This window comes from Pseudophryne corroboree, chromosome 3 (genome assembly GCF_028390025.1).
Source record: "Pseudophryne corroboree isolate aPseCor3 chromosome 3, aPseCor3.hap2, whole genome shotgun sequence".
NCBI classification, from domain to species: domain Eukaryota; kingdom Metazoa; phylum Chordata; class Amphibia; order Anura; family Myobatrachidae; genus Pseudophryne; species Pseudophryne corroboree.
Genome location: NC_086446.1, coordinates 346,863,720 through 346,882,491, shown reverse-complemented (window position 1 = coordinate 346,882,491; position 18,772 = coordinate 346,863,720). Strand labels below are relative to the sequence as shown.

General features: G+C 42.6%; 1 protein-coding gene across 6 annotated transcripts in view; it reads left to right on the top strand.

Annotated features, from left to right (window-relative positions):
- CACNB1 (calcium voltage-gated channel auxiliary subunit beta 1) overlaps window positions 1-18,519 on the top strand; it is a 156,440-nt gene extending 137,921 nt beyond the window's left edge. For 4 of the 6 annotated variants that reach the window (XM_063959714.1, XM_063959712.1, XM_063959713.1 and 1 more), the window contains 5 exons: window positions 2,411-2,520; window positions 5,545-5,696; window positions 6,211-6,306; window positions 6,643-6,828; window positions 14,342-18,519. In XM_063959714.1, coding sequence (XP_063815784.1) covers window positions 2,411-2,520; window positions 5,545-5,696; window positions 6,211-6,306; window positions 6,643-6,828; window positions 14,342-14,776 — 979 coding nt within the window. In that variant the 3' untranslated portion in view covers window positions 14,777-18,519. Of the gene's footprint in view, window positions 1-2,410; window positions 2,521-5,544; window positions 5,697-6,210; window positions 6,307-6,642; window positions 7,630-14,341 lie in introns of those variants that run through there. The other 2 variants (XM_063959717.1, XM_063959716.1) reach the window with 1 other exon arrangement.
- Window positions 18,520-18,772: the final 253 nt, after the last annotated feature.

Genomic DNA, 18,772 nt, shown 5'->3' with positions numbered 1-18,772 from the left:
ACTGGTTCATGGTGGATAATGAATTGATAGGAAGCATTTTCATACATTTTTCTTCAGCCCACAACATGGCCGCTTCCAGTCTATGTGGGCAGTGGGGGCTTTTAACAACTGGGCAATGGAGAAAACACAAGGGCCCTCATTCCGAGTTGATCGGTCGCAAGGCGAATTTAGCAGAGTTACACACGCTAAGCCGCCGCCTACTGGGAGTGAATCTTCACTTCTTAAAATTGCGACCGATGTATTCGCAATATTGCGATTACTAACTACTTAGCAGTTTCAGAGTAGCTCCAGACTTACTCTGCCTGTGCGATCAGTTCAGTGCTTGTCGTTCCTGGTTGACGTCACAAACACACCCAGCGTTCGCCCAGGCACTCCCACCGTTTCTCCGGCCACTCCTGCGTTTTTTCCGGAAACGGTAGCGTTTTCAGTCACACGCCCCTGAAACGCCGTGTTTCCGCCCAGTAACACCCATTTCCTGTCAATCACATTACGATCGCCGGAGCGAAGAAAAAGCCGTGAGCAAAAATACTTTCTTCATAGTAAAGTTACTTGGCGCAGTCGCAGTGCGAACATTGCGCATGCGTACTAAGCGGATTTTCACTGCGATGCGATGAAAAATACCGAGCGAACAACTCGGAATGAGGGCCAATATTGGGACATCAAAGATGGGACCTAATTGTAGAAAGCATTGTAAAAACCTGACATGATGGAGGTTGTAATGCTGCAGTTGTGTCCACATATATCTAGCCTCAATACGCCAAGCAGTATTTTTGTCAGAAATGCATCAGGAGACTGTGCTGATTAATTTGATATGCAACACTTGTGTATTGTGTGTAACCGAGTCTGTATATGGAGCAGAACAGAACTTGTATTGCAAAAAGCTGCGACTACTACATTGCAGCACTTTGCGTCACACACAGATATACAGTGTTGCATACCAAATGAATGAGCCTTTTCCCCCAGCGTGTGCCGGGATGCAGTGAGTACTGGGAGGCTGCTGACTGCAACCTTGATTGGGGGGTACAACCACACTAATTGTGCCCTCCCTGGATCTGACCCTGGCTGAGAGGCACATGGCGCACCCCTGTGCAGGTCGGGCCGCTTCACTCTGAGCAAACAGTACTTTCTAAAGTTGTTGGGTTTTTTTGTAAAAAAGGGGGCATGGCCACACCTCTGTGATTAAGCCCCCCCCCGTTATTACTGGGGCCTGGGCACACGCTCTATGGCCCTGTCTACTTTTCTCAAAGCGACTATGGCAGATCGTATTTCGATTGATAACTCCTTCCTGGGAGCCATTTATGAGACCACTTTACACGTTTTCACAAGCGTTCACAGTATCACAATGCAAGGTGAACACTGGAATTCTTTAATTGTGTTTGTTTTGACAAATTGGTTTCAAAATAGCATTGAGCATGTATCTAATATCACTTCGAGCACCTGGTGACCTTGCCGGCGTAATGTGTTTATTTTCAGGGATCAGACACCAGATCATATAATTAGTGGTCCCAATTTCACAGGACACTTCTGGGGTTTTTTCAATAGTAACCTTTAAATTACATAAATACTGATTAATCTTACAAATGGCTGTCTCCATAGGTGACAGAGGACTTTGGATTAACAACACATTCCTGTAACCAATTTCCTGCAGTTTTTACTTAAAAAGAGCCAGCAGAGTCTAGGTGTTTCATTTTACGTTGCTGTCCTGGTTGACACTTTGGTGGTCATTCCGAGTTGTTCGCTCGGTAATTTTCTTCGCATCGCAGCGATTTTCCGCTATTTGCGCATGCGCAATGTTCGCACTGCGACTGCGCCAAGTAAATTTGCTATGAAGATTGGTATTTTACTCACGGCATTACGAGGTTTTTTCTTCGTTCTGGAGATCGGAGTCTGATTGACAGGAAATGGGTGTTTCTGGGCGGAAACTGGCCGTTTTATGGGAGTGTGTGAAAAAACGCTACCGTTTCTGGGAAAAACGCGGGAGTGGCTGGAGAAACGGAGGAGTGTCTGGGCGAACGCTGGGTGTGTTTGTGACGTCAAACCAGGAACGACAAGCACTGAACTGATCGCACTGGAAGAGTAAGTCTCGAGCTACTCAGAAACTGCACAGAGAAGTCTTTTCGCCATATTGCAAATCTTTCGTTCGCAATTTTGATAAGCTAAGATACACTCCCAGTAGGCGGCGGCTTAGAGTGTGCAAAGCTGCTAAAAGCAGCTTGCGAGCGAACAACTCGGAATGAGGGCCTTTAAGCGGAAGCCCAGACCCTGCTGAACATATTTGTTCAGGTGTAAAGACATTCATTATTTAAGTAATGTTGTGCAGCTAAATTCACAGAGACACTTCTATTAGCAGGTTTATATGTACTTTAATCTTATACAAATGAAATGTTTTTATGTTTATTTGCCTATTTAGAATTTCCATAACTCGGGTCACAGCTGATATATCCCTGGCCAAACGTTCCGTCCTGAACAACCCCAGCAAGCACAATATCATGGAGAGATCTAACACGCGTTCTAGTCTGGGTGAGTGTTCGGGACACCTGAGCAGTGTAAGATTGAGTGCTTGCCTAGAATATAGTAAAAATCAGACACAGTAGGTGATCTTATGATCACGGGTTAAATGCTTGAGAGACCAAGAAACTTGCTGGTTATGGATTGGAAAGTGTAAAAATCTTTAAAAAGGTGTTCAGTGTTGACTTCAGCTCTTTTTGTGGAAACCTCATAGAAAAGAGGTAAACATTATCAGCCAGCCTGAGAGTAGTGACACAGACCATAATATGCATATAATGCTGGGCACACACTGGGCCTGATTCCTATGTGTAGGCAAACCCAATGGAGTATGTACAAATCCAATTATTGGGGTCTGCAATATTCCTCGCAGGTCCCCCTTAGCCGCATAATTATTGACATGCTGTGGTGTTTGGGGGACAGAACGGGGTCGGAAACTGGGTCTGGACGCAGCACTCAGATCACGGAGGCATGCAGGAGGCGTCTGTTTTCTACAGACACCACCTGCTACATTTTCCTTTCATTTGTACGGTATTGCACAGCCGCTGCCTTGTGGTTGTGCTATACCTTACAAATTGGAATCAGGCCCTCTGTGCAGATCACCCTGTATATCATATAAATGCTCTGATCCTCAGAGTGATTATCTGATCAGTGTGCACCATGTACACACTAAGCTGTTTAGCTTAGTGTGTACTTTGGCCAAGGGGATTGGTCGGCACCTGAGGAAAACCGTTTTGGTTGAAACAGCTGTTGGGCTACGGCTACCAGATTGTGCCTCACATGGATTTTTCTTGAAGAATAAAATGTTCATGTAAACCGTGAGTGCTGGTAATTTCTTTTTCTAAATTGCTGAAAAAGTGAGTGTAATTATTATCTTTTACCCTGTATTATCTTTGTCCCGGTATTCCAAACGAAATCCTTATATGCATAAGATGTGCTGAGGGACCTTTCGTATATATACACATATATATATATATATGTGCAAAAAAGGTGTATAACGAGCGCTTAATACCTAAACGTTTACAATGAATAAATTAATCAAACAAAATTCGTGCATAACCATTCACGTCAATTCCAAACAGCACTCCCAAGTGTAGGGGCTGCAGTATAGACTTTCTTATTGACTCATATTTCGCTGAGTCATAAATACAAATGTTCAATAGGGATAAAGTCTCTGCGCTTTCAGTGCTTTGGTGTGAAAACTTCCATCTGTGTATAACCAATAATATATGCGTACCAGAAATATGATCAAGTTGTACCTGTAGTGGTATCTTTAATTGGTCGTCTTCCCTTGTCCTCTTACTCCATGTATAAACACCCTCAGCGAGGTGTTAAGGACCAATTTACATAGGCAGAGAGGGAAGATTTGTGTCAGCAAAATGCTTTTAATATTATAAAGTGACTTGTGCCTTATTTGTGCCAATATATAAAATATTTTTTATATAAAGTGCTCTGTGCCTATAGTGTTTCAATAAACCACTATATTATATGTGATTTCTAATATAAATAATCAGAATCACACCCAAGTGGCTAAAAATAAAACAAAAAGGAAGGTAATAACTCACTCCTTTTAGGAATGCTGCTCTTATGAGGTATAGCCAGTCTATACCCCATGGTTCTTGAAGCATCCCCAGCATCCTCTACGGACTAAGAGAAAAGGATTTACCGAAAAAAACTTTCTTTTTAGAGGTATTATACTTTGTCAAGGATCACCTCATAGGAGCAGCATTCCTAAAAGGAGTGAGTTATTACCTTCCTTTTTGTTTTATTTTTAGCCACTTGGGTGTGATTCTGATTATTTATATTAGAAATCACATATAATATAGTGGTTTATTGAAACACTATAGGCACAGAGCACTTTATCTAAAAAATATTTTATATATTGGCACAAATAAGGCACAAGTCATTTTATAATATTAAGAGCATTTTGCTGACACAAATCTTCCCTCTCTGCCTATGTAAATTGTGTCTTAACACCTCGCTGAGGGTGTTTATACATGGAGTAAGAGGACAAGGGAAGACGACCAATTAAATATACCACTACAGGCACAACTTGATCATATTTCTGGTACGCATATATTATTGGTTATACACAGATGGAAGTTTTCACACCAAAGCACTGAAGGCGCAGAGACTTTATCCCTATTGAACACATATATATATATATATATATATATATATATATATATATGCTGCAGTGGCCGGCACTCAGTCTGCAGTGTAGTACTGGCCTTGGTGCCCTCCTTACCACTCAAAGTGGAATTAGATATGGAGAAAGATTGGCGGCACTCTCAGGGCTTTGTAAGCATAGAGAATATGAAGGCAATTACAGCCTGTCATCAACGTTTCAGTTTTATTATAAAAACTTTCGTCAGGATGTCCTGACGAAAGTTTTTATAATAAAACTGAAACGTTGATGACAGGCTGTAATTGCCTTCATATTTTCTATGCTTACAAAGCCCCGAGAGTGCCGCCAATCTTTCTCCATATATATATATATATATATATATATATATATATATATATTAGTAAGATAGTATTGTGTGGCTTTGTGTGAATACTTTAGCTTTTGACTGTATGTGGGAACAAATTGCAAAAAATAATATTTTCAAGTAATGGGGATCACTTTCAATAGTCACATTAGTGGATAATGTCTTGGTTTATATTGCATTATATTATATTATTTGTGTGCCACAGACATGCGGCTAAATGTAATATCCTCTGAGTTACAGAGGTGCAGGAATTTTGTGCGAGTCTGCGCATTTTTTTTAAAGCAGCAAACATTTATAAGGCAAAGCCAACCTAATTTTACCTTGTAAATGATTGCTGCTTCAAAAAACGAGCAGACCCGCACAAAATTCCCGCACCTCACTCGGAGGATATTACATTTAGTCAGTAGAGATACATATTCATATGATTGTATCACATTGTGATTGTGCAGCTTGAAACTATTTTCTAATTGCAAAACTTTAAATGCAATTTAATGCTGTTTTCTAATTCATGAATCTTTTTTATTATCTACCTAATTATCTGGTACAGCGGAAGTACAAAGTGAGATCGAGCGTATCTTTGAATTGGCACGGACACTTCAACTGGTTGCTCTTGATGCTGATACCATTAACCACCCAGCTCAACTTGCGAAGACTTCACTGGCACCAATTATCGTCTACATTAAGATCACCTCTCCAAAAGTGAGTGTAAGAGGGACTTGGGCCCACACTGAGGCAGCTGCCGTGCGGCAGTCTACCCCCACAACAAAGTCATTGTGCTTCATAGTTTAATAACGAGTTATGTAACTGTATTTTATGGTTAGTTCTCCTGGGCAGTTGTGGAGCCACCTACTGTACTTAGTTTAGTCTATTTAGCCCTGAAAGCAAAGATGTAGCCTGATGCTTGTAGCCCACTGTCAGCGGTTGGACTTAGTACCATGAGTACTGACAGCGTGGATTGAGATCAATTCCTGATGTGTTCTCTTTCTGGGCAACACAAAACAGTACACTTGTAACTGCTCTCCATCGCCTGTACATGTGTGCCTTAGTAGTGTACATGGCACTAATAACAATGTTTGCTTTGGCTTATATAAGTATTAGTCCTACCTATTTATTTATTTTTCTAATGTTGTCTACTCTGCCCCCTACTGTTTCTCTTTAAAAATGCAGTTTATTTCATCTGACTGTGTAAACTCTCTTCTCTTTTCCTCCCCAGGTATTACATAGGCTGATCAAATCCAGAGGGAAGTCACAAGCGAAACATTTAAATGTACAGATGGTGGCAGCAGATAAACTGGCTCAGTGCCCTCCAGTGAGTGTCGGCGTTCCTGGCAGTCATACTTAATAGAACACAGAGTAATGCTCTACTACTGTGACAAGTTCACATCCTGCTCAATAAACAAACACAATCTGCTCCATTTACATGAATGACTTGTTTCCTTTTTATTCTGATAATAAATGTCTAGAATAGTTAAAACTGAATGTCCACAGGATATGAACAGGAGCTGGTGCTGTTATGCATGGCAGTCTCAATGACAAAAGCATAACATTGACAGTTTATTGAGCACATCATTTTCAGGACCAAATACGATTGGTTGGTTGGATGAATGCTATGCAGTAATTGTATTCATCTTTCTTCTGCCCACAGGAAATGTTTGACATCATCCTGGATGAGAACCAGCTGGAAGATGCCTGTGAGCACCTGGCAGAATATTTAGAAGCCTACTGGAAGGCCACTCACCCACCAAGCATTAACCCACCCAATCCACTGCTCAATCGCACTCTTGCCACAGCAGCCCTGGCTTCCAGCCCTGCACCTGTCTCCAACCTCCAGGTGCAAGTGCTCACCTCACTCAAACAGAACCTGGGCTTATGGGGGGGTCGTGGGGAAGGAGGGTCATCTCCCAAGATGGATGAACACACTGTGTAGCTTTGGGGAACAGAGACCTACAGATGTCTCATCTAATGGAGACCAGCACAAACTGCCCTGACCTAGATACCTAATTTAAAAAGGGGCAACAACCCTTATATTAGAGGGGACTACATCCAAAAACAAGCAATGCATTATTAGCTTTCATCCAGTTAGCTTGTCACTTGTAAAGTGCTGTAATTAAATAGGAAGACTGTTTACAGAACACATTGATAGCAATGCTGTCAAAAATATAACTTATATCAGCTGAGACCACAAAGATAATTCATTTAAACCTGTCTTTGGGCAAGATCACAGGTGAGGAAAATAGGCACTTTGTACACCCCATTTTATATTGATGTAGCTGATGAAACCCAGAAAATGGCAATGGTGGGTATTTAAAGTACAGGGCCTCATTTATGAAATGCATAGAATGTGCAAAGCACAACAAATTTGCGCTAGCGTGCCTTAGATGACCCATCCTTGCTCTCTGGTTATAGCACTGAAAATGAAAAAAAATGTGCCTAAATTTACGCTGAGGTGGAAAAATTGGATGCAGCAACAATTTTTTTTTTTTTTCTCTTTTAAAGTGCTGCTCAGTTTGGCTTCACTTATGGCTCAGTCTGAGTACACGTGGCAATATTGTGTTGCAGAAGCTTTTTTTTTATATTTGGCAAGGCAAAAGTAAGCTTCTCTACTGAAATGCAAATGGAAGCTGCAAGATGTGCCCCACTAGAAGTATAGGACACCACCCGATCTCCAACAGCTCAGAGCTGGTACAAGAATCAAGTGTATTTGTACAGTGAAAAGAGCTTTATACTCCTCCACATAGCATATGAATGACCCTAAAAATGTGCCCACTCCACCCAAATATTACATTTGCAATCTCTGCAAAAACTAGATGCATCGGTGTGCCTACTTCTTACTTTGTGAGGCGCGTACTTACTCTGCTGCTATAAGCTACTGCTACTTCCCAAATGCATTTTAGCGCAAATCTCGGCGCACCTATGCAAGTCAATTAGCAAAGCTCCACCAAAGATGTGTTTTTATTATGCAGATTTTTCTAGAACTAATTAAATCTACATTTATTTTTTGGGTTGAAATCCCACTGTAATGTTAGTAGTACATTAGTATGGAGAATATACTTGCCAAATATTACTTTACACATAGAGTATCGCCCAGTTAGTGGAATCATGTACACAGACGACGACTGATAACATCTATTTCCTTATGCAGATGACTTCATGCCTTAAACCCTTATCATGTCCCCTCTGATAAGCCAATTATAAATCTGTAGTGCCTTCTACTCCCCTGCTGTCTCTTTTCTACAGTCACTGCTTACCCTTGCATTGATATTTAAACCCTGACTACTACTGTTACATTTTAGTAGTAACATCTACATGTTACAGCTTTTACTGTACTTGATAAATTATATTGTTCTTTTTCTTTGATAATTTGAGATGTATTTTAATCTTGGCACTGTCTTTAACATGTTAACGATTCAAAGTTAACCTGATGCTTTAATTATACTTGTAAAATGAACAGGTGCTTTATTCTGCAAATTAACATGATGTGCCTTAGGTTGATTAAAGGGGTTTGGCTTCTGTTGACACCAGTCTTGATTGTTATGTTAGACAGCAATCAAGAAGCATAAGATTTGAAAGAAGATGAATGGGACACATAAGATTAACTGTGTCTTCAATCCACTCGTGACCCAATATCATACCTCCCAACATGAAACTCTCCAGGAGGGACAAAGTTATCTGCTCCTGGACTTTTCTCTTAATTTGTGATTGCCATCACCTGTGTTGAACACGTTAATGAGTAAGAAAGGTGTTTCAGCATAGGTGATGGCAATCATAAATTAAGAGAAAAGCTCAGGAGCAGAGCATTGTGTCCCTCCTGGAGAGGGTCATGTTGGGAGGTATGCAATATGCTGAGACATAAAGCTGAGATTTCATGTCAGGCAGAGCTGAGAGACCATTGTCAGGCAGCCATTGGCACACCCCTCTTTCTAGTTTACAACTTCGTTCATTCTTTACCAGCTTGTTAAAGATAAAATGCTCAAGATTTTGTACTCCTTTTATGGATCACAAAATTTTCAGTTTGCACATAAGTGGTGGGCTTGTGTGAATCTGCATTAAAATAGTTGCTTAGTTTTGTGCCATACCTGTTTTTCTCAACCCCCTAGTGTTGAATTATGTGGGATTCCTAAACCAGAATTTCCCCTAAGTTAACTGAAGCCTGGTGCATCGTCCTGTGAGCTCATGGTATAGAAGGGCTCAAACTGTCCAATCATGTATTCAACTCTACTGGAGATGATTAGATGGGCCACGTGAGCTCACAATGCAGTGCAGTACTGGATTCAGGTAATGGAAGGGCAGACACCAAATTTAGGGCTTGATTTATGTTTGTAAGTAAAGAAAAAAGTAAGCAACTGGGCAAAACCATGATGCACTGCAGACCGGGCTGATATAACATGTGCAGAGAGATTTAGATTTGAGTGGGATATATTTTTTCTGTGAAGGGTAAATACTGGCTGCTTTTGCATGTAGTCCATAACCAGAGGTATCGTAGAGCTATGGCACCCCGGAGCAGGCTGAAGTCATGCTGCCCTCCCCCCCACACGCACACCAACACATATATAAGAATTGGTCCCCACAGGGGGGGAAAAACAAAGTTTGTGGTATATTTATTAAAGTGCGAGTGTTTTAGAAGTGGAGATGTTGCCCACATACCATTAATCTGTTGCCATGGGCAACATTTCCACTTCTAAAAAACTCACACCTTAGTAGATATACCCCATAAGGTCTCCCACAGGGGGAAAAACACACACTGTCCCCGACAAGGAAAAATAAAATCACACACATTGGTTCCCACAGGGAAAATACACACACATTGGCCTACACAAAAAAATGAGATTGCTCCCACAGGGAGAAAAAAAACAAAACACATTGATTCAGTGCCCCCACAGCCAGAATTTTTTTTTTAAACAAACGTTGATTCCCCTACCCCTACAGAAGACTGTCCTCATGTGCTGGGCTGTCACAGCTTCAGAGCCAATTGCAGGAGACCAGCTTAAAGTTGCTCCAGAAAGGCCAGATCAGTGTGTGACTTCCTTCAGAGAGTCCAGACCAGGCCAGTGAGTTGGAACTTGGTCCCACCACCTTCCTCATCATCTTCAGCCTTCATCACCTCAGTATCTAATCACCTCCCTCAGCCCCTCAACACTGTCCTCAGCCCCTCATCACCATTCTCAATCCAGCATCACCATCCCCAGCCACAGCCCCTATCACCATCCTCAGCCCCATCACCATCCTCAGCCCCATCATTATCCTCAGCCCCATCACCATCCTCAGCCCCATCATTATCCTCAGCCCCATCACCATCCTCAGCCCCATCACCATCCTCAGTCCCATCACCATCCTCAGCCCCATCACCTTCCTCAGCCCCATCACCATACTCAGCCCCATCACCTTCCTCAGCCCCATCACCATCCTCAGCCCCATCACCTTCCTCAGCCACAGCCCCATCACCATCCTCAGGCCACGTTACCTTCCTCAGCCACAGCCCCTCCATAGTGGCAGTGACTCCTCACCCCCCCCCCCCTTCACTGATTGTATCGGTTTTATTATTGCACCCATCAGTGACCTGTTGATTATATATCAGTGGCCTACTGACGTTATATGCACATGGATGTGATGTCATAACATCACACGCGCGACTTGGGAGCTCAGAGGGAGGAAGCTTACGTGGCTCAGTCAGTGAGTAGACAGCTGTGAGCTGTGGACGGGTGGCAGATGCCGCATTCACACTGCCATCCTCCCTACACCCATGCCCACAACTACTGCCCAGCTTTATTTTTACACTGCAATTTAGATTTCAGTTTGAACACACCCCATCCTAATCTAACTCTCTTCACGTTACTTCTCCCCGCTGCAGTGCAGCATGGTTTCGACAAGTTGCTTGCTTTTTTTGCTTTGCTTACAAACAAGAATTGCAGTAAATGTGCCTACTTAGCGGAAATGTAGTTATCTCCCTCAGCCACACAGCGGTGCTAGTTGTCACGGTGCTGCCCAGCCTTCAGTGCACTGAGGAAGGGCTCAGGTGAAGCCTGACTGTTGTGCAGAACCCTTCATGAAATTGATATCATTGATTATAGACAGTACAAATTAATTAATATGACAATGTATTGAAAGTAAAGGCAGCTTGCACTCGGTTAACTTATACCCCTTTCACACTGCCAATGCCGGATCCCACCCGGGAATTGGAAACGGGTCCTTGCCAGGTGGGATCCGGCATTGGCAGCTGCTGCAGGCTTCCCCGACCCGGCAATATGCCGGGCGGGTTGCCATAGTAGCGTGGGGGGCGGAGCCGGCGGCGGGAGCGGAGATGGAGGCGACGCTGCAAAATTAGATCATCTTCGTGCCGCCTCTCCCTGCTGTAGTAAACGGGTCTCCGGACGCAGCGTCCGGGAGCCCGTTTACGCAGCCGCTGACCCAGTATTCAACCACCCGGTATTCAACCACTGCTTTATTCCTGGGTTGAATTGCCGGGTCAGGCGACCCGCGATTTCGGCTATGCCCCTTTCACACCGTACGCCAACCCGGGTTATTTGTGCTGTATGAAAGGGGTATTAGCTGGTTACAGGAATCATTATGAGATCCGCAGAAAAACTTACTATCTAATATTTTTACTTCTGACAAAGGGGGTCATTCCGAGTTGATCGCTAGCTGCCGTTGTTCGCAGCGCAGCGATCAGGCAAAAAATCGGCATTTCTGCGCATGCGTACGGGCCGCAGTGCGCACGCGCGACGTACTTACACAAAAAACTATGCAGTTTCACACAAGGTCTAGCGACGCTTTTCAGTCGCTCTGCTGATCGGTGAGTGATTGACAGGAAGTGGGTGCTTCTGGGAGGTAACTGACTGTTTTCCGGGAGTGTGCTAAAAAACGCAGGCGTGTCAGGTAAAAACGCAGGCGTGCCTGGGGAAACGGGGGAGTGACTGTCCGTACGCAGGGCGTGTTTGTGACGTCAAAGCAGGAACTAAACAGACTGAAGTGATCGCAAGGACGGAGTAGGTCTGGAGCTGCTCAGAAACTGCTTTAAAAAATTTCAGCACTGTTCTGCTAACCTTTCGGTCGCACTTCTGCTAAGCTAAGATACACTCCCAGAGGGCGGCGGCTTAGCGTTTGCACTGCAGCTAGCGAGCGAACAACTCGGAATGAGGGCCAAAGTCATTAAACTTTTACATATATATTTGTTAATGTTACTGATTCTTATAATGTCTCTTATATTTTAGGCTCATTCTTTTTTTTTCCATTTACTAAGCAATATAAAGTGGGGTCTAAAGCAGATTATAATAAACAGAAATGTATTTATCTTACGGTATAAATGTCCATGTAATATTTTATTGGAGTTAGTCGAGTGTTTGTTGTGAAGCTGCATTTCAATACAAATAATTCTTTAGTATATTTTATTTAGTGTCTCTAATTAAATAAGAGATCTTATCTTGTTCATCCTTACACTGTCTCTCTCAATCTGTTGTGATCTCTTATGATAATATGTTGTTGTACCCATCTTGTCTAATGTACATAATATTTCTCTATATAACTACATAGTATTCATTCCACGGGCATACATGAAATATACAATGCATGTTACTTGCCAGGAATTAGTTAAAACATATTAATGTGCTGCTGACTAGGAAGTTGCTTAGTTGCAATACTAATTAGGAGTCAGCACAGCTACACTGCTGGGCAGGGGCGGATTGGGATCCTAATGGGGGTGCGGCCTGATTAGGGGGTGCGGTCTGTTGAGAGGGGCGGGTTCCCTCCTCATAGGGCCTGATTGTACGCAAATGCGGCCTTCCGTATTTTACTGCAGATTAACGCTGGCCATACACTAGGACAACCAGCATCTGATCCGGTACCTGTCACGTTTTCCATTCAATTCCCCTGTGAGCTCTGGACACACTATTTGTTTTTTGGGCACACGATGTGCATACAATGAAGCATACAATCTATTGAGCGATTGTGTGCCTCACAAAAAGCATGTGATCACCTTGAAAAAAATGGCACTCAAAATTACGCTGATCAAACGATGCATTGTATGTGTATAAAAGAAGGTACGATGGCCCTCATTCCGAGTTGTTCGCTAGCTAGCCGCTTTTCGTAGCAGTGCACACGCTAAGCCGCCGCCCTCTGGGAGTGAATCTTAGCTTAGCAGAATTGCGAACGAAGTATTCGCAATATTGCGAAAAGATTTTTCTTTGCAGTTTCTGAGTAGCTCCAGACTTACTCTTCCAGTGCGATCAGTTCAGTGCTTCGCCCAGACACTCCCCAGTTTCTCCAGCCACTCCCGCGTTTTTCCGAGAAACGGCAGCGTTTTTTAACACACTCCCAAAAAACGTCCAGTTTCCGCCCAGAAACACCCACTTCCTGTCAATCACACTACGATCACCAGAACGAAGAAAAAACCTCGTAATGCCGTGAGTAAAATACCAAACTTCTTAGCAAATTTACTTGGCGCAGCCGCAGTGCGAACATTGCGCATGCGCAGTTAGCGGAAAATCGCACCGATGCGAAGGAAAAGAACGAGCGAACAACTCGGAATGAGGGCTGATGTGCATACGATTACGATGGATAATATGGGCTGCACGTATGGTCATTTGATACAACATTCGACCCGCGGGGCCATGCATCACGTTGTAAATTAATCATACCCAAAACATGTACGATGTGCACACAATGCTTCGAACGATGCATCAAAATTGTACATTCGTACGCAATATCGTCCTCGTGTATAGCCAGCATAAGGGTGAACTAAAAGTTATTAGATGTGGCCCGACATGGGCAGCACAAGAGGTATAACATACCATGTAGCCATGGCAGCATCACTGGATGGCAGAGTTGCTGTATTGCAGAGATGGAATAACAGAATAAATGGGGACAATGCAGTGTAATGAGTGCGGTGAGCTGTCTGTAATGTGTGTGTGGGGGGCACATGACAACACACAAAACAGACTCCACGAACACATTGGCCTACCAGGAGTCTTCCTGGTGAGCCACATGGCCAATCCGCCCCTGCTGCTGGGACACTGGTTAGTTTGATACACTGCTGTGTGACTAGTTAGAGAACAGCTCAGATACTGCTATGTGACTGGTTAGGAATCAATTCAGATACACTGCTTTCTTCATGGCATGTTTATCTCTAATGAACAATGCACTAACCTGGCCCTTTCAGATTCACCCATGTTTGCTCCATAACTTGTTACATTAGAGTTTTTTTTATTACATCACAAATAACAAATGTTTGTTCCTACTACAGTACATGTAATTAATAGTTATAACCTCACTAACGTGCTTTGTGTGTGTGTGTGCATGAAAATAACGCTTGTGTTTCTGTCTTTGTATACTTTGTTTGTATTACTAACCAGGATCCATACTTGGTTCATGGGGAGTTGAGATCGGAAGGAAATGAGCGGTCAGGTGTGTACGAGGGGCAGCTGCGCAGAAGTCAGATGGGCTCCCGAATCCTATCCCGACATGACACACTGGAGTCGGAGACACAAGGCAGCCGAGACTCCGCATACACAGAACCAGGAGACTCCTGCATGGACATAGAAACTGACCCTTATGAGGACCCAGAGCCCAAAGGCCACGGTGGCTCCTTTCAAGGTGGCGAGCATGGGCGTCTTCAGCGACAGGGGTCCTGGGAAGAAATGGGCCCAGATCAGGAAAACCTGCAGCAAAGGAGGAGGAGGGAATCCCCAAGACCTCAAGTAAAGGGGAGAGAGCAGTATTGGCATGAAGGTGAAGGCAGGAACAGGGTTCAGATGGACAGCTGGGGGAGAGATGTTTGTATTCGCTAATGGGGAAAACATCCGTCTGAAACAAAGCCTGGAATTAAGTAGTTAGGCCATCAAACTCTGGCATACATCACATATGCCGTGTACGCCTTCCTCCAACTACACTAGACTCCTTCCAGAACACCTTTATAAATACACAACTTACATATTTCCTTATACCTTCTTTTCTTGTGACCATCATTACAGGAATCATGACACGGTAATGTATGACCCTTACGGTACGTTACCACAGCTCTATCACACCCTCAGAAAGGCCTTCTATTTCCTCTATTTGTACATTGGAGTCTAACAGCAGCACTTGTTCCAGAACTAACACTGCCCTCTGCCCATAGTTCTGCATTGATACTGCCATAGGATACACTCGCTGTCCTCTTCCTCAAAAATTGATGTCATCCCAATGGCAGATCTATGGGGTAATAATAATATTCACTATCAGTGTGGTAAAGTATTTTAGGATGAATTTAAATACTTTAATAACAGGTGTTCGGGTGGCATATTTTCTCTTGAAAAAATTACATTATTTTAAATGAAGGTTTTAATGTAAAGAAGCGAACTCAAACAAATCTGTTAACATTGTAATGTATGGTGAAAAGGCGTTACCTCTTAATGCCAATTATCTGACCAATGACTAGTTCTCCTTATCAATTCCATATGGACCTGACCCTCAAGCAATCTGACTGAATAAACCATGATAATGCATTCATTTCACTTCAACACTGCCATCTCATGCACTGCACCAGCACTGCCATCTCATGCACTACACCACAACTGCTGTCTCATGGACTGCACCAACACTGCCATCGCATGCACTGCATCAACACTGCCATCGCATGCACTGCGTCAACACTGCCATTGCATGCACTGCACCAACACTGCCATCTCATGCACTGCACCAACACTGCCATCTCATGCACTGCACCAACACTGCCATCTCATGCACTGCACCAACACTGCCATCTCATGCACTGCACCAACACTGCCATTTCTCATGCACTGCACCAACACTACCATCTCATGCACTAGCACTGCCATCTCAACACTGCCATCACAGGTATTGTACGAACGCTGCTGTCTCATGCATTGCACCAATAATACTGACAGCACTGCACCAACACTGCCTTCTGACACCCTCACTGCATTAGCACTGCCTTTTGTCTCCCACTGCACTGGAAATTCCCTCTGGCAACTTTGGTTCACAAGATACACTACTGATTCCTTGTTAGCGCCCTGCTGTCCTGTCATTCACTGAAATCCCCACTCCCAGATGTATAGGGAGAACAGTATGACTTCCACATCCTCAAACCTTTGGACATGATCCTCTAAAACACTTTTGGTTAACCCACCCCCAGTTGAATGTGCATTCAGGCCAACCCCAGCCTGATTACTTCTGGGGTACATGGAGGGTCAGTGGGGGAGAGGATTTCACTCACTGTGTGCCATAAAGGTATTTTCTGGAGAGAAAGGAGCTTAAACGGAATGTATTAACCCATCCATGCCTAAGGGACCTGCTACAATGCTAAGCAATGAAGCACTAAGCTGGAACCTAAATGGTATCACTACGTTGCACTGTTGTAAAGCCAGGATGTAAAGCATTGGCTCTATACATTGTGCCTGCATATAGTTATATCTTCGCCTGCAGTTTTTATTTCTTGTTCCATATTTTTGTTTCTAAAAAGACAATCCAAAAACAGATGACTTGCTATATATACTCCCTTCTCAAACTCTCTGCGCGACCTGGGGAATGATGTTCCTTGCTTTTCCCTGGCTGATTCCACTTAAGTTGGTATTGTTAGTGGAGTGTCCGGAGCTCCAGTCTGGGATAACACAGCAGCAGCTGGAGGATCCTGTATATGCAGCACTGACCTATATTGGTGTATAATTCATTAGCAACATAAAAATATAGATGTAACTAAAGGTTTGCATGTTTCCCTAGTGCCAAAAAGTCTGGCTAAATGTTTAAGGTACTAAAGTGAAGTTGCATTATCTAGACAACAGTCGGTTATCCTAAGTGTTTACATATATATATATATATATATATATATATATAAACCATATATTTCAATATTATGTGTTTGTTATACCTTATCTCTTAGTTTAGGACACTTATTTTTATGAAGACTTGTTAATTGCCTGTTTACTATGGTTTCTGCATATGCTTTATTTATAATTTACTATATAAAAAAAAAGCCTGACTGTTTTTACATGTCCTTCACCATCTTTTACTGAGCACATTGCTTTATCTTCCTGTCTATCTGCTGACACTTCAGCAATGCATTTATATCATCAGCCCCCACCCCTCTTTTTTACCTATGTTTACAACAAAGCTCTGCTGTACTTTATACGGTTTTTACAGTTATATGCAGAGATCAACTTCCAGAAGGAAGCAAGGATAAAGCAATGCATTTCAGTAAATTAAGCATGTTAATTAAAAACATCTAGAGGAGAAAATGAAACACCAGTTAAGTTCCATTCATGTTTGATTGACAAGAAATAATTGATATTTGGAAGCTTTGTCCACAGAGTGTTTATACATAAATTCCAGAACTAATGTTAAAGAACGGCATTTCTTCTGTATAACTGTAATTGACAGTCTACCCTGTATTGTAGATCTAATGCTTGTGTTTTACCATCTACACCACACTAATACAAGTGATTAACTACATTGTAGGCCAGGCTTAGGCAGCCAGTGTGTATTCAGCTGTCATGGAACCAAGTGGAGCACATAGTTCTATAACAGTTTCAGAAATACAGATGGTCTATACCAGTAATGTGAAGGGCATAAATTTATATGCCACCTGCCGAAGTTGTGCCCAGGCCTGCATGGCTGTTATTACTATGTTAATGTATGTGATACCTTTGGCTCTAAGTGTTGCTTTTTGGGTTTGCACTACAGCTTACAATTTTGCATGGGGAGACTAATGTGAACTTTTATTCTTACATCTGAGCTATTTGTACGGGTAAAAAATGATATATATGAACTCAAATTTAGTCATACAAAGTTTTTTTTAAAGTCTGAAATGAACACTGTATCGTAAGTAATCAAGTGTTTGTAACCTGACTCTTGTCTGGATAATGTCTGTATTACATTTGCTGAATGTGTTTGAAAACTAACAAAATAAGGGGAGTGTATGTATATCATGTACTATATGTGTGTGTGTGTGTATGTATGTATGTATGTATGTATGTATGTATATATATATATACGTACGTACGTATGTACGTACGCAAGCTCTGTCCCTGCACGCGATAATTGATACATCCATGCAATGCAGTCTATTATTGCAGTGCGTATTGGATCGTTTTTATCACATCTCATCCGCATACTCAGATGTGGATGGTGATAAATCGTCCCCTATATGAGTTATAGCATGGATAACAATTTCTTCATGTGAAGTCCACTAGACGAAATGCGTTTGGGCTGCCCTTGATTGACCTCTTGCTCTTACTGTATAAGATAAGGGATTTATACCAACCTTTTTGATACTTGTGACATTCAGCACTTTGATATGTATTTTTTTCTTTTTTTAAATGTATTATGTAGTGTTTTTAATAAATAGTTATCCCTGCTATAACTCATATATGAATCCTTCGGTAGATTGATCCGGTGACATATTTGTTACATGGTGTGGGGCACCAGTGGTCGCTGTTTACTCATCATTTGTGCAAATACACACACACATTTTATATATATATATATATATATATATACAGAACAAATGAGGCGGCACTCGGAGTCTGATGCAAATAGTGAATAGTGTATTGGCAAAAGAGTTGACGTTTCGGGGACGTGCTCCCCTTCCTCCCTGAGGAAGGGGAGCACGTCCCCGGAACGTCAACTCTTTTGCCAATACACTATTCACTATTTGCATCAAACTCCAGGTGCCGCCTCATTTGTTCTGCATTGGTATTCTGGGGCAGTCCCCCGGGTGGAAGGCACAGGAGCAAGACATTTTTTGCCATTACAGGAGTGCCGGAGTTTCTACGTGGTATATATATATA